This window comes from Colobus angolensis, unplaced genomic scaffold (genome assembly GCF_000951035.1).
Source record: "Colobus angolensis palliatus isolate OR3802 unplaced genomic scaffold, Cang.pa_1.0 Scaffold10, whole genome shotgun sequence".
NCBI classification, from domain to species: Eukaryota; Metazoa; Chordata; class Mammalia; order Primates; family Cercopithecidae; genus Colobus; species Colobus angolensis.
Window position 1 is genome coordinate 21663123 of NW_012110919.1, and position 12430 is coordinate 21675552.

The 12430-nt window shown below is 42.3% G+C and overlaps 1 protein-coding gene across 2 annotated transcripts in view; it reads left to right on the forward strand.

Annotated features, from left to right (window-relative positions):
- ATP2A2 (ATPase, Ca++ transporting, cardiac muscle, slow twitch 2) overlaps positions 1-12430 on the forward strand; it is a 68787-nt gene that overhangs the window by 11763 nt on the left and 44594 nt on the right. For both annotated transcript variants that reach the window (XM_011936351.1, XM_011936340.1), the window contains exon 4: positions 2544-2682. In XM_011936351.1, the coding sequence (XP_011791741.1) occupies positions 2595-2682 (88 nt within the window). In that variant the 5' untranslated portion in view covers positions 2544-2594. The remainder of the gene's footprint in view (positions 1-2543; positions 2683-12430) is intronic.

The following is a 12430-nucleotide window of genomic DNA, read 5'->3' on the forward strand; positions in this document are numbered from 1 at the left end:
CCAAAGTGCTGGGATTACAGACTTCAGCCACCGCGCCCAGCCATTTTTTGTATTTTTAATAGAGACGGGGTTTCACTGTGTTAGCCAGGATGGTCTCGATCTCCCGACCTTGTGATCCGCCTGCCTCGGCCTCCCAAAGTGCTGGGATTACAGGCGTGAGCCACCACGCCTGCCTTTTATTTTTAGTAGAGACGGGTTTCACTATGTTAGCCAGGATGGTCTCGATCTCTTGACCTTGTGATCCGCCCGCCTTGGCCTCCCAAAGTGCTGGGATTTCAGGTGTGAGTCACCGCACCCAGCCTTCTCATGTTTTTCTGAAAAAAAATTATATTTGATCAGGGCATGGTGGCTCATGCCTGTAGTATCAGCAGTTTGGGAAGCTGAGGGGTGGATCACTTGAGGTCAGGAGGTCGAGACCAGCCTGGCCAACATGGCGAATCCTGTCTCTACTAAAAATACAGAAAGTTAGCTGGGTGTGTTAGCATGCGTCCCCAGCTACTTGCGAGGCTGAAGCAGGGCTTGAACCTAGGGGGCGGAGTTTGCTGTGAGCCGAGATTGTGCCACTGCACTCCAGCCTGGGTGACAGAGCTAGACTCTGTCTCAGAAAGTAAAGATTTGAGTTTTTAGAAAAAGAACATTATTAAGTCTTTAGTATACTGAATGGTATGAGCAGCAATAGAGGGTTCTGGCCTTCTGAAAGTAAGGAAAATTATGACAGTATAAGGTAGTATGGAGGGCATATTACTTTTTTTCTGACCAGTGTCATCAAGGAAGGCTTTCTTTCTTCTTTTTTTAAGACGGAATCTTGCTCTGTCATCCAGGCTGGAGTACAGTGGCACGATCTCTGCTCACTGCAGCCTCCGCCTCCTGGACTCAAGAGATTCTCCCACGTAGCTGGGATTAAAGGCGTGCACCACCACGCCTGGTTAATTTTTTGTACTTTTAGTAGAGACAGGGTTTCACCGTGTTGGCCAGGCTGGTCTCGCACTTCCATCCTCAGGCGATCCTCCCACCGCAGCCTCCCAAAGTGCCAGGATTATAGGCGTGAGTCACCATGCCCGGCCTTTTCATTGATTGTAATTGTCATCTTTGTCCTCAGGTTCAGAGATAATTTATCTTTTTTCCCCCCCAAGACAGCTTCACTCTTGTCAAGGCTGGAGTGCAGTGTCACGATCGCAGCTCACTGAAATCTCTGTCTCAGGCTTAGAGATCCTCCTCCCACCTCAGCCTCCTGAGCAGCTGGGACTACAGGTGCATGGCACCACGTCAGGATAATTTTTGCATTTTTCGTAGAGGCACTGTCTCCTTACGTTCAGCCCAGGCTGGTCTGGAACTCTTGGGCTCAAGCGATCCTCTTACCTCTGCCTTTCAAAAGTGCTGGGATTACAGGCATGAGCTACTGTGCTCAGCTCATAATTTAAGCATATGCAAAATACAGTGCTCATGGGATATTTGTTTAACCTTGAGCAGTCCAGTTAAATTCTGCCCAACATGATCTTGAAGAGTAAGAATGTCTGATTTGAGATTGAAATTAACTTTATCATGAATTTCCCAAATTTAAGATTTTTTAATACTTTTTCAGGGGTATATACATCAAAACCGAGGTACACGTGTTACCAGCTTTCATCTTTGTGTCGTTTGATTGTCTTTAGGCTGGTTTGATTCTACAACTTCCATTTTGAAATCGGGAAGAAAATTACGGTGACTACTAATGGTTGATAGTTCATATATGATGTCATGAGAAATACATAGCTTGTGACTGGCAGTGCTCTGATGAGAGTTCAGCCATTCATTGGTCTTTACAACTGGAGGGATAGTTCTTAGAATTTGTGAGAGAGATTCATCACTTATGGCATTTACTTGTGCCCAAACACAATCTAGGCATGTTACATATGACTTCTTATCCTCACAAACCTTGAGGTAGGAACTGTTAGTGTTGTCATTTTATAGAAAGTAAACTTGTGTGTTGTGTAACCTCTATACAGTGATGTAACTGCTAAGAGCAGGCAGCTTAGCCCAGAGTTGGGTGGTTTTTTGTTTTTTGTTTTTTTTGTTTTTGACAGAGTCTTGCTCTGTTGCCCAGGCTGGAGTGCAGTGGTAGGATCTCGTCTCACTGCAGCCTCTGCCTCTCGGATTCAAGCGATTCTTCTGCCTCAGCCTCCTGAGCCCAGACTGTTAGGCTGTACTGCTTCTCATGAGACAGAATTCATTTTAAATGGCAGGGGGATTTGGCTAAAGGTGAAAGCTGTGTTTTACAGTCTTAGGGACGGCAGAGTCTATAATTGCTTTTCTTCGTTGTTTTATCCCCTTACCTTAATTGACTGTACTTACGTTTCGGTTTTAAATACAAAATAATAAGTGTCCTTGTGTCTGTTGCCGTAGATGTGAATTGTTTAGTGCAAATGTTACTAGTGGGCTGCTTTTTTTTTTATTTTTTTTTTAATTTTTTTTAAAGATGAGACCTCTAAAATTTTATTCCTTGGGTTAGAAATAATTGCAGTGTCAGGCAGGTCTTTACTACTATTCTGTTTTCTTTTATACAGGAAAGAAATGCTGAAAATGCCATCGAAGCCCTTAAGGAATATGAGCCTGAAATGGGCAAAGTGTATCGACAGGACAGAAAGAGTGTACAGCGGATTAAAGCTAAAGACATAGTTCCTGGTGATATTGTAGAAATTGCTGGTGAGTTGAGTTGGTCATTTTTCTTTTATTCTAGATTGTATTTCCGAATGTAGTCTTTTTCTCAAGGCTCATAATTATATTTAAAATAATTGTTTTCATGTATCAATTAACACATTTTAGTGCCATTCATACAAATCCTGCATTCTCTAAAATTATTTTGAAGTGTTTTAGCACCTCCCTTCCTGTCGTTGATAAGGCTTTTGGTTTTTATTTTTAAACAAGGTATTTTGAATTCTACTTGTTTAAATACATTGTAGAACACAAGTGCTAGAGAGGTAAAACCTAATGTTGATTTGACAATTAATTATAGTGAGCAGTTTGTTAGAATACTGGCTAATGACGACACTGTTTTTCCTATTTTGGTTCTTGGCACAAATGTTAAGTCATACCTACAACCATCTAATTGAGTTCATGGTCAAGGGTAATTTCTAGACTCTAAAAGCTATGCTTGGCCCAGCGTGGTAGCTCACGCCTGTAATCCCAGCACTTTGGGTTGCCGAGGCAGGCAGATCACGAGGTCAATAGATTGAGACCACCCTGGCCAACGTGAAACCCCGTCTATACTAAAAATGCAAAAATTAGTCGGGCATGGTGGCGCATGCTTGTAGTCCCAGCCACTTGTGAGGCTGCGGCAGGAAGAATCGCTTGAACCCAGGAGGCAGAGGTTGCAGTGAGCCGAAATTGCATCACTGCACTCCAGCTTGATGACAGAGTGAGACTCCATCTCAAAAAAAAAAAAAAAAAAGATATGCTTAAAAATACTTACGTGTTACCCTGAGCCAGGAGTCTCTGCCTGAATTCCAGAGAACAGCTTCAAAGAGTCCATGAATTCACTGTGAGTCCAGAACTCTCCACAGACCTCCAAGGGGTCAGTATCCTCACTGCTCTAGATTAGTGCTGTTGTTTTTTTATTTATTTTTTTTTGAGATGGGAGTCTCTCTCTGTTACCCAGGCTGGAGTGCAGTGGCATGATCTCAGCTCACTGCAACCTCCACCTCCCAAGCTCAAGCAATCCTCCCACTTTGCCCCCCAAATTGCTGGGACCACAGGTGCATGCCACCACACTCAGCTAATTTTTATATTTTTTGTAGAGAGGGGGTTTTGCCGTGTTGCTCAGGCTAGTCTCAAACTCCTGAGCTCAAGTGATCCTGCCTTGGTGTCCCAAAGTGCTAGGATTACAGGTGTGCCCAGCAGTCATATTTCTGACAGTCCAAAATCACAACACCCCTGGAACCAACCAGAGTAGTCTAGGTGGGTTGCTTGTTTTGGCTGTTTTACTTAGAGAGTCATTACTTACTATTATTCAGATATTCTGGCTTTTCATACCTTTCTGAGTTAAGTATACTATTTACTTTGTTGCTATTTGTGAATTATCTCGTAGTAATGCTTTTATACTGACTTGGGAAGGGTGTGCTTTGTCTTTTATTGTCTTACTCATTTTAATGAAAAGAATTCAAAGAGCTGCATCCCTTAACCCATGCTCTACAACTTTGGCCTCTGAAAGGAAATTGCCTTGTCATATTCTCTCATCCAGAAATTTTTGTTGTTCTTCCAGAAAAAAAGGATAGTGTTACATATATGCCAGTAAGTCGATTATTTGGGACTGTGTAGTATTTGTGTGTAAATGGTGTGTGTAAATGATTTAACACCTTCCTTAAGTAGAGTGTTAAGAAAAGTACAACTCAGAATGAAGTGTCTTGGCTATTGGATTTTTTAAAAGGTCCTGTTTTGACTGGGCGCGGTGGCTCACACCTGTAATCCCAGCACTTTGAGAGGCTGAGGCAGGTGGATCATGAGGTCAGGAGATCAAAACCATCCTGGCCAAAGTGGTGAAACCCCATCTCTACTAAAAATACAGAAATCAGCTGGGTGTGGTGGCTCCCACCTATAGTCCCAGCTACTCGGGAGGCTGAGGAGAATTGCTTAAACCCAGGAGGCAGAGGTTGCAGTGAGCTGAGATCACACCATTTCATTTCAGCCTGGGCGACAGAGCCAGACTCCATCTCAAAGCAAAAAAATTTCTGTTTTAACACAAATGTTAACATTTTATCACAGGTGTATTATTCTTTCACTCTGTGTACACACATTTTCGTATGAACTGTTGGAGGGTATATTGCAGACATGATGCCCCTTTACTCCTAAATAACATTTGTTTTATAACATCAAGGATGTTCTCTTATATAACCTCAGTATGATTATCAGAATTAGGAAATGGATACAATAGTATGTAAGATCTTATTCAGAATTTACCAGTTGTCACTTTTTTTGATGAGGGGAAGACAGGGTCTCGCTCTGTCACCCAGGCTGGAGTGCAGTGGCACCATCACGGCTCACTGCAGCGTCGATCTCCTGGGCTCAAGTGATTCTCCCACCTCATCCTCCTGAATAACGGATCACAGGCACGAGCCACCATGCACCTGGCTAAGTTTTGTATTTTTTTATAGAGACGGGTCTTGCCATGTTGCCCAGGCTGGTCTCTCAAACTCCTGGACTCAGGCAGTCCTGCCTCAGCCTCCCAAAGTGCTGGGAGTACAGGCGTGAGCCCACTGCGCCTGGCCCACATTTTTTTTAATAGCAAAAAATATTTGAGTTAGGGAATTCTGATAGTGATGAAGAAAATAGGTTAGAATGGGGAAGGCTGGAGATATAGGGAGGCTATTTTAGTAGTCTAGGCAAGAGATAATGAGGACAGTAACATTAAGAATAATGAAGGAAAGATTTTTGAGTTAATAGTGGCTCTTAAGCAGGAGTGCACATCAGAATCATCTGGGGGCACTCTTTTTAAAAAAGTTTTTGTCAGGTCTCAACCTAGAATATTAACTCTGAATCTCCACTGGGTACAGAATTCTGGTCATGAGTAGTTCAAAAAGTGAGCCTCTGACTTAGTTACAAAGCAGCAGATTGTTTTGTTTTGTTTTGAGATGGAGTTTTGCTCTTGTTGCCTAGGCTGGAGTGCAGTGGCACCATCACGGCTCATTGCAGCGTTGACCTCCTGGGCTCAAGTGATTCTCCCACCTCAGTCTCCTGAATAACTGGGATCACAGGCATGAGCCACCACACACCTGGCTAAGTTTTGTATTTTTTTGTAGAGACGGGTCTTGCCATGTTACTCATGCTGGTCTCTCAACTCCTGGGCTCAGGCAGTCCTGCCTCAGCCTCCCAAGTAGCTGGGATTACAGGCATGTGCCACTATGCCCAGCTAATTTTGTATTTTTAGTAGATACGGGGTTTCTCCATGTTGATCAGGCTGGTCTCGAACTCCTGACCTCAGGTGGTCCGCCCACCTCAGCCTCCCAAAGTGCTGGGATTACAGGAGTGAGCCACCACGCCCTGCTAAAGCAGTTCCTTTCTCCCTCCCCCTTTCCCTTCCTTCCCTCCCCTTCCTCCCCTCCCTTCCCTCCCTCTTTTTGTCCTCCCTGTTTTCTTTCTCTCTCTCTCTCTTTTTCTTTTTTTTTTTTTTAACTTGGAAATGGGCTTGCTCTCTTGTCCAGGCTAGAGTGGAGTAGTGTGATCACTGCAACCTCAAACTCCTTGGTTTCAGGGGTCCTCCTGCCTCAGCCTCCTGAGTGGCTGGTAATACAGACACATGACACCATGCCCAGCGTTTTTTTGAGACGGAGTCCTGCACTGTTGCCCAGGCTGGAGTACAGTGGCACCATCTTGGCTCACTGCAAGCTCTGCCTCCCAGATTTATGCCATTCTCCTACCTCAGCCTCCCAAGTAGCTGAGACTACAGGTGCCCACTACCATGCCCAGCTAATTTTTTGTATTTTTAGTAGAGACGGAGTTTCACCGTGTTAGCCAGGATGGTCTCGATCTCCTGACCTCGTGATCCTCCCGCCTCGGCCTCCCAAAGTGCTAGGATTATAGGTGTGAGCCACTGCGCCCGGCCTTTTTTTTTTTTTTTTTTAAGGTAAAGATGGGGTCTTGCTTTGTTGCCCAGGCTGGTCTTGAACTTTGGGCTCAAGCAATCCTGCCTTGGCCTTCCAAAGTGTTGTAATTACAGGTGTGAGCCACTGTGCCTGACTCAAAGCAACAAATTTTGATAACTGAATAGATAGGAGAGTATGTAAATCAAAGATACTGACAAGATTTCTAGTTTACGTGACTGGGTGTGATGGTACTCTACTACCTGTAGAAGGAAACATTGGAAAGGAGATTGTTTTTCCACAAATACATGTGGTGGGGGAGGTTGTAGATGACATCACCTAAATATGTGTATGAGATTCTGTTTGATTTTATGCTTACCATTTCTTCAGCTTCTTCTTGTTTAATTTTTTTTTAAAAATAGAGACAGGGTCTATCTATGTTGCTTAGACTGTTCTCAAACTCCTGGCCTCAAGTGATCCTCCTGCCTTGGCCTCCCAAAGTTCTGGGATTTACAGGTGTGAGCCACTATGCTTTGCCTTGTTGGGGCTATTTTAGTGTGTTGAGTCTACTTGAAGACTTAGAGAAATTACCCCCAAAGCCATTATCCTCAGTTAGCATCAGTAGATGGCAATGGTAGACAGCTTCAGAGGTAACCATAACCGTGGTACCTCAAAGCACCATCCTTTTTGAAGAAACAAACAAAAGCCAGCTTCTCTTCAATAGGTGACTTTGGTTTCTCTGTATCTCTGAATCCTGGTTCTTGCCGGTCCTTCCCGTCTCTTGTAAGACACTCTAACCTAGTTAACTGAGAAACTTGGAAGTCATCTTGATGTTTTTTCCCCCTCTTTTATACTCTGATTTGTCCATAAGACCACTGATTCTATCTCCAGAACACACCCAAATTCGTGAACTCTGTTTCCTCAGTCAGCACACTAGTCTAGCCATCATCTCACACCGCAGCTGTCATCATCTCCTAACTAGGCTCTGGCTTCCTTTGTTGTCTTCCTCCAGTCCATTCTCCACACAAGTGCCAGAGCGGTTTCTTAAAGGTTGTGTTATTTATTCATCTGCTGAAAAACCCTTAAGGGACTTTCCCATTGCACTTACAATACAAAATTCTCTGACCTGATAAACTTTCATTGTGTGTGTGTACCTCCTGCTTTCTTCTATGATTTCATCTTATGCTGCTCCTTCATGCTGCAGACATCCAGGCCTTTTTTTCAGTTTTCAGTACCACCAAAGCCACATTTTTTTTGGAAAGTTAGGCAGATTTTTTAGAGTTTATTAATAAATTTGCTAAGTGCACAGATCTCATAGTGGTGAAGCTTTGGTTATTACCCTGACCTATCTCGCTTTTCACACTGAAATTTCATTCTGTATATGGTAGTATAGTTTTGTTGTTGCATTTGATAGTTTAGAAAGGTCAAATAATGTTTGATCTGCAGTGTATGTGACTTAAGATTTTCAGTCTAATAGAATTTTCCTTATATTGCGGTAAAATATACATATTATAAAATTAGCATTTTAACCATTTTTAAGCATGTAGTTCTGTGGCATTAAGTACATTCACATTGTTTTGGGACTGTCACCATTCAGAACTTTTATCTTCCCTAACTGAAATGTACCCCTTAAACACTAACTTCTTGTTCCCCTCTTCCCTGGCCTCTGGCAACCATTCCCTATATTTGAATATTCAAAAGACAATGAATTTAATATTCAAAAAAACTCTGAGTTTAAATCCCTTAGGTGAATATACTGCTACTACCAAGCGGAGTACAAATTTAAATCCATTTTCCTTTCACCTGTTTCTGAATCCTTCAGGGATAGTGCTGATTCTGGTAGTATTTACCACTTTTTTTGCCCCAGCTCTTCCCCCACAGTATGGTAATTGTTTAAAAAGCATATCCATTGCTTGGATGTTGGGCTTTTTTTCTTTAATTATTATTATTATTATTATTATTATTATTATTATTGAGACAGGGTCTCACTTTGCTGTGCAGGCTGGAATGCAGTGGCATGATCTCAGCTCACTGCACCCTCTGCCTCCCTGTTCAAGTGATGCTTGTGCCTCAGCCTCCCAAGTAGCTGGGCTCACAGGTGTGCACCACCACACCCAGCTAATTTTTGTAGTTGTAGTAGAGATGGGGTTTTGCTATATTGGCTAGGCTGGTCTCAAACTCATGGCCTCAAGTGACCCACCCATCTCGGCCTCCCAAAGTGGTGGGGTTACAGGCATGAGCCACCACGCCTGACCTACTATTATTTTAGTTAAGCCCAGCTATGTGAGACATTGGGCTCTTAAGTGCTGCTTGCTTGCTTCTTAAATTGTGACCTTTCTAACAGGAATGCAAAACAGACATCTAGGTTTAGAATACATGTGGACATTTTATTAAATACTATCGTTATACTGCTAGGCAGTGAGCACCTTAAGGACAGAACTGTCATATTGACTATTGTAATGTTATTGTAAGTTCTCTATGAATGAAATTTGAAATCAGAAGTATATGATAGGTTCACCTAATGGAAACATAGTTGCTGTGCAGAAGAAACAGTTGAAGTGTATGTGTCTGTTCAATACAATTATTATAATATTATTATTATTGAGACAGAGTCTTGTTACGTCACCCAGACTGGAGTGCAGTGGTGTGATCTCGGCTCACTGCAACCTGTGTACCTCCCAGGTTCAAGTGATTATCCTGCCTCTGTCTCCCAAGTAGCTGGGATTACAGGCGTGGGCCATTATGCCTGGCTTGCTTGGTTGCTTTTTCTTTTCTTTCTTTTTTTTTTTTTTTTTTTTTTTTTTTTTTTTTTTTTGTTTTTGAGACGAGTCTTGCTCTGTTACCAGGCTGGAGTGCAGTGGCATGATCTTGGCTCACTGCAACCTCCGACTCCTGGTTCAAGTGATTCTCCTGCCTCAGCCTCCCGAGTAGCTGGGATTACAGGCATGCACCACCTCACCCAGCTAATTTTTATATTTTTTAGTAGAGACAGGGTTTCACCATGTTGGCCAGGATGGTCTCAAACTCCTGACCTCGTGATCCATCCTCTTCGGCCTCCCAAAGTGCTGGGATTACAGGCGTGAGCCACCGCTCCCGGCCACGCCTGGCTAATTTTTTTGTAATTTTAGTAGAGGCAGGGTTTGGCCATGTTGGCCAGGCTAGTCTTGAATTCCTGGCCTCAAGCGATCCACCTGCCTCAGCCTCCCAAAGTGCTGGTGTGAGCCACCGCACCTGGCCTTCAATGCAATTATTGAATGCCAGATTATTAGTATATTCAAGTTCTGTGTGATCCTCATTATCATCTTAATTCCAGAACATTTTCATCACCCTCAAAAAAACTCATACCCATCAGCAGTTGTTGCCCTGTTTTCCTCCCACCAGTTCCTGACAACCACAGTTTATTATCTGTTTGGTGGATTACTATGTTTTTCTGGATATTGCATATAAATGGAATCAGTCTTTGTGACTGGCTTTCTCTTAGCATAGTGTTATATTTTGTTCGTGAATATAACATGTATTTCATTCCTTGTTGCTGAATAATGTTTATTAGTTGATGGAACTAATTTACAAAGGCAAGAATTTATTTCTAGACTCTCTATTCTTACTCCATTGGTCTCTGTCCTTAGGTCAGTACCATGTGTCTTGATAGCAAGTCTTTGGATCCATGAGCATAGGAATGTCTTTCCTTTTTTTTTTTTTTTTAAGGTCTGTCATTTCTTTCAACACTAGTTGTCAGTGTACAAGTCTTGTGCTTCTTTTGTTAAGTTTATTAAGTATTGCATTGGTTTTTTGGGGGAAAATATTTGTAATTGGAATAATTTTTTGTAACTTGAAATTGGCCTATTGGTGGTATTTATTTTTAATTAAAATTTTTAGATTCAAGGTACATGTGCAGGTTTGTTACGTGGATATAAAGTGTGATGCTGAGGTTTGGGCTTCTGCTGATTCTATCATCCAGATGATGAATATAGTATTTCATGGATAATTTTTCAGCCCTTGCCCCTCTTTCCCTCCTACTTTTTGGAGTGCCCATTGTTTATTGTTCCCATCTTAATGACCATGTGTACCCAGTGTTTAGCTCCTACTTACAAGTGAGAACATACGGTATTTGGTTTTCTGTTTCTGTGTTAACTCACTTAGGATAATGGCCTCTGGTTGCATCCATTTCACTGGAAAGAACACGATTTCATTCTTTTGCAAGACTGCGTAGCATCCCATGGTGTATATATACCACATTTATTTTTGAGATAGGGTCTCACTCTGTCGCCCAGGCTGGAGTGCAGTGGTGCGATCTCGGCTCAGTGCAACCTCCCACCTCAGCCTCCTTGTAGCTGGAACTACAGGTGCCCACCACACCCTACTAATTTTTGTGTTTTTCATAGAGACAAGATCTCACCATGTTGCCCAGGCTGGTCTCGAATTCCTGGGCTCAAGTGATTTACCCGCCTTGGCCTCTGAAAGTGCTGAAATTATGGGTGTGAGCCACCACGCCTGGCCACAATTTCTTTTTCTTGGGATATATGGATTGCTGGGTTGAATGGTCATTCTGTTTTTAGTTTCTTGAGAAATCTCCAAACTCCTTTCCACGGGGGCTGAGCTAGTTTACATTCTTGCCAGCAGTGTATAAGTATTCTCCCCTGACCCCGACCTCTTGCTTTTTCTTCTTTTTTTCTTTTCTTTCTTTTTTTTTTTTTTTTTTTTTTTTTTTGAGGCAGGGTCTCATCTGTTGACCAGGCTGGAACTCAGTGGCATGATTATAGCTCATTGCAGCCATGGCTTTCCAGGCTCTAGTGACCCTCCCACCTGAGCCTTCCAAGTTAGCTGGGACTATAGGCACATACCACTATGACGGGCTAATTTTTAATTTTTTTCGTAGAGATGAAGTCTTACTATGTTGCCCTGGCTAGTCTTGAATTCTTGGGCTCCAGTGATCCTCCCACCTCAGCTTCCCAAAGTGCTGGGATTACAAGCGTGAGCCACCGTGCCTAGCAGTAATAGTCACTCTGACTGGTGTGAGATGCTATCTCATTGTGGTTTTGATTTGCATCTCTCTACTAGTGATGTTGAGCGTTTTTTCATGTTTGTTGACTACTCGATTGTTGTCTTTTGAGAAGCGTCTTTTCATACCCTTTGCCCAGTTTTCAACAGTGATATTTGGTTGTTTCTTGTGGATTTAAGTTCCTTACAGATTCTGGTTATTAGTCCTTTGTTGAGTGCATAGTTTGCAGTTATTTACTCCCATTCTGTAGGTTGTCAGTTTAGTCTGTTGATAGATTTCTTCTGCTGTGCAGAAACTCTTTTGTTTAACTAGGTCCCAATTGTCAAGTTATTTGTTGCATTTGCTTTTGAGGCTTAGTCATAAATTCTTTGCTTAGGGCAGTGTTGAGAAGAGTATTTCCTAGGATATTTTCTTCTAGGATATTTACAGTTTGCGGCCTTACATTTAAGTCTTTAATCTGCCTTGAGTTAGGAATTCTTTTTTCAGTTTTTCAATTTCATTTTCATATTGTTCTTTGCTAGCATGTAGCAATACAGTTGTTTTTTATGTACTGATCTTGTACTTTGCAATCTTGCTGAACTCATTAGTTTTAGTAGTTTTTATGGGTTCCTTAAGATTTTCTGAATACAGGATCATGCATTTGCAAATGAAAATGTTTTTACTTCTTTCCAGTCTGGATGCCCTTTATTTCTTGCCTAATTGCCCTGCTTAGAATCTCCAATACAACGTTGAAGTACCAAGAGCAGACATCCTTGTCTTACTGATCATAGGGGGAAAACGTCCAGTCCTTCACCGTGAAGTATGACATAGGTGTGGGTCTCATACATGGGTGCCCTTTTTTTTTTTTTTTTTTTTTTTTAGACGGAGTCTCGCTCTGTAG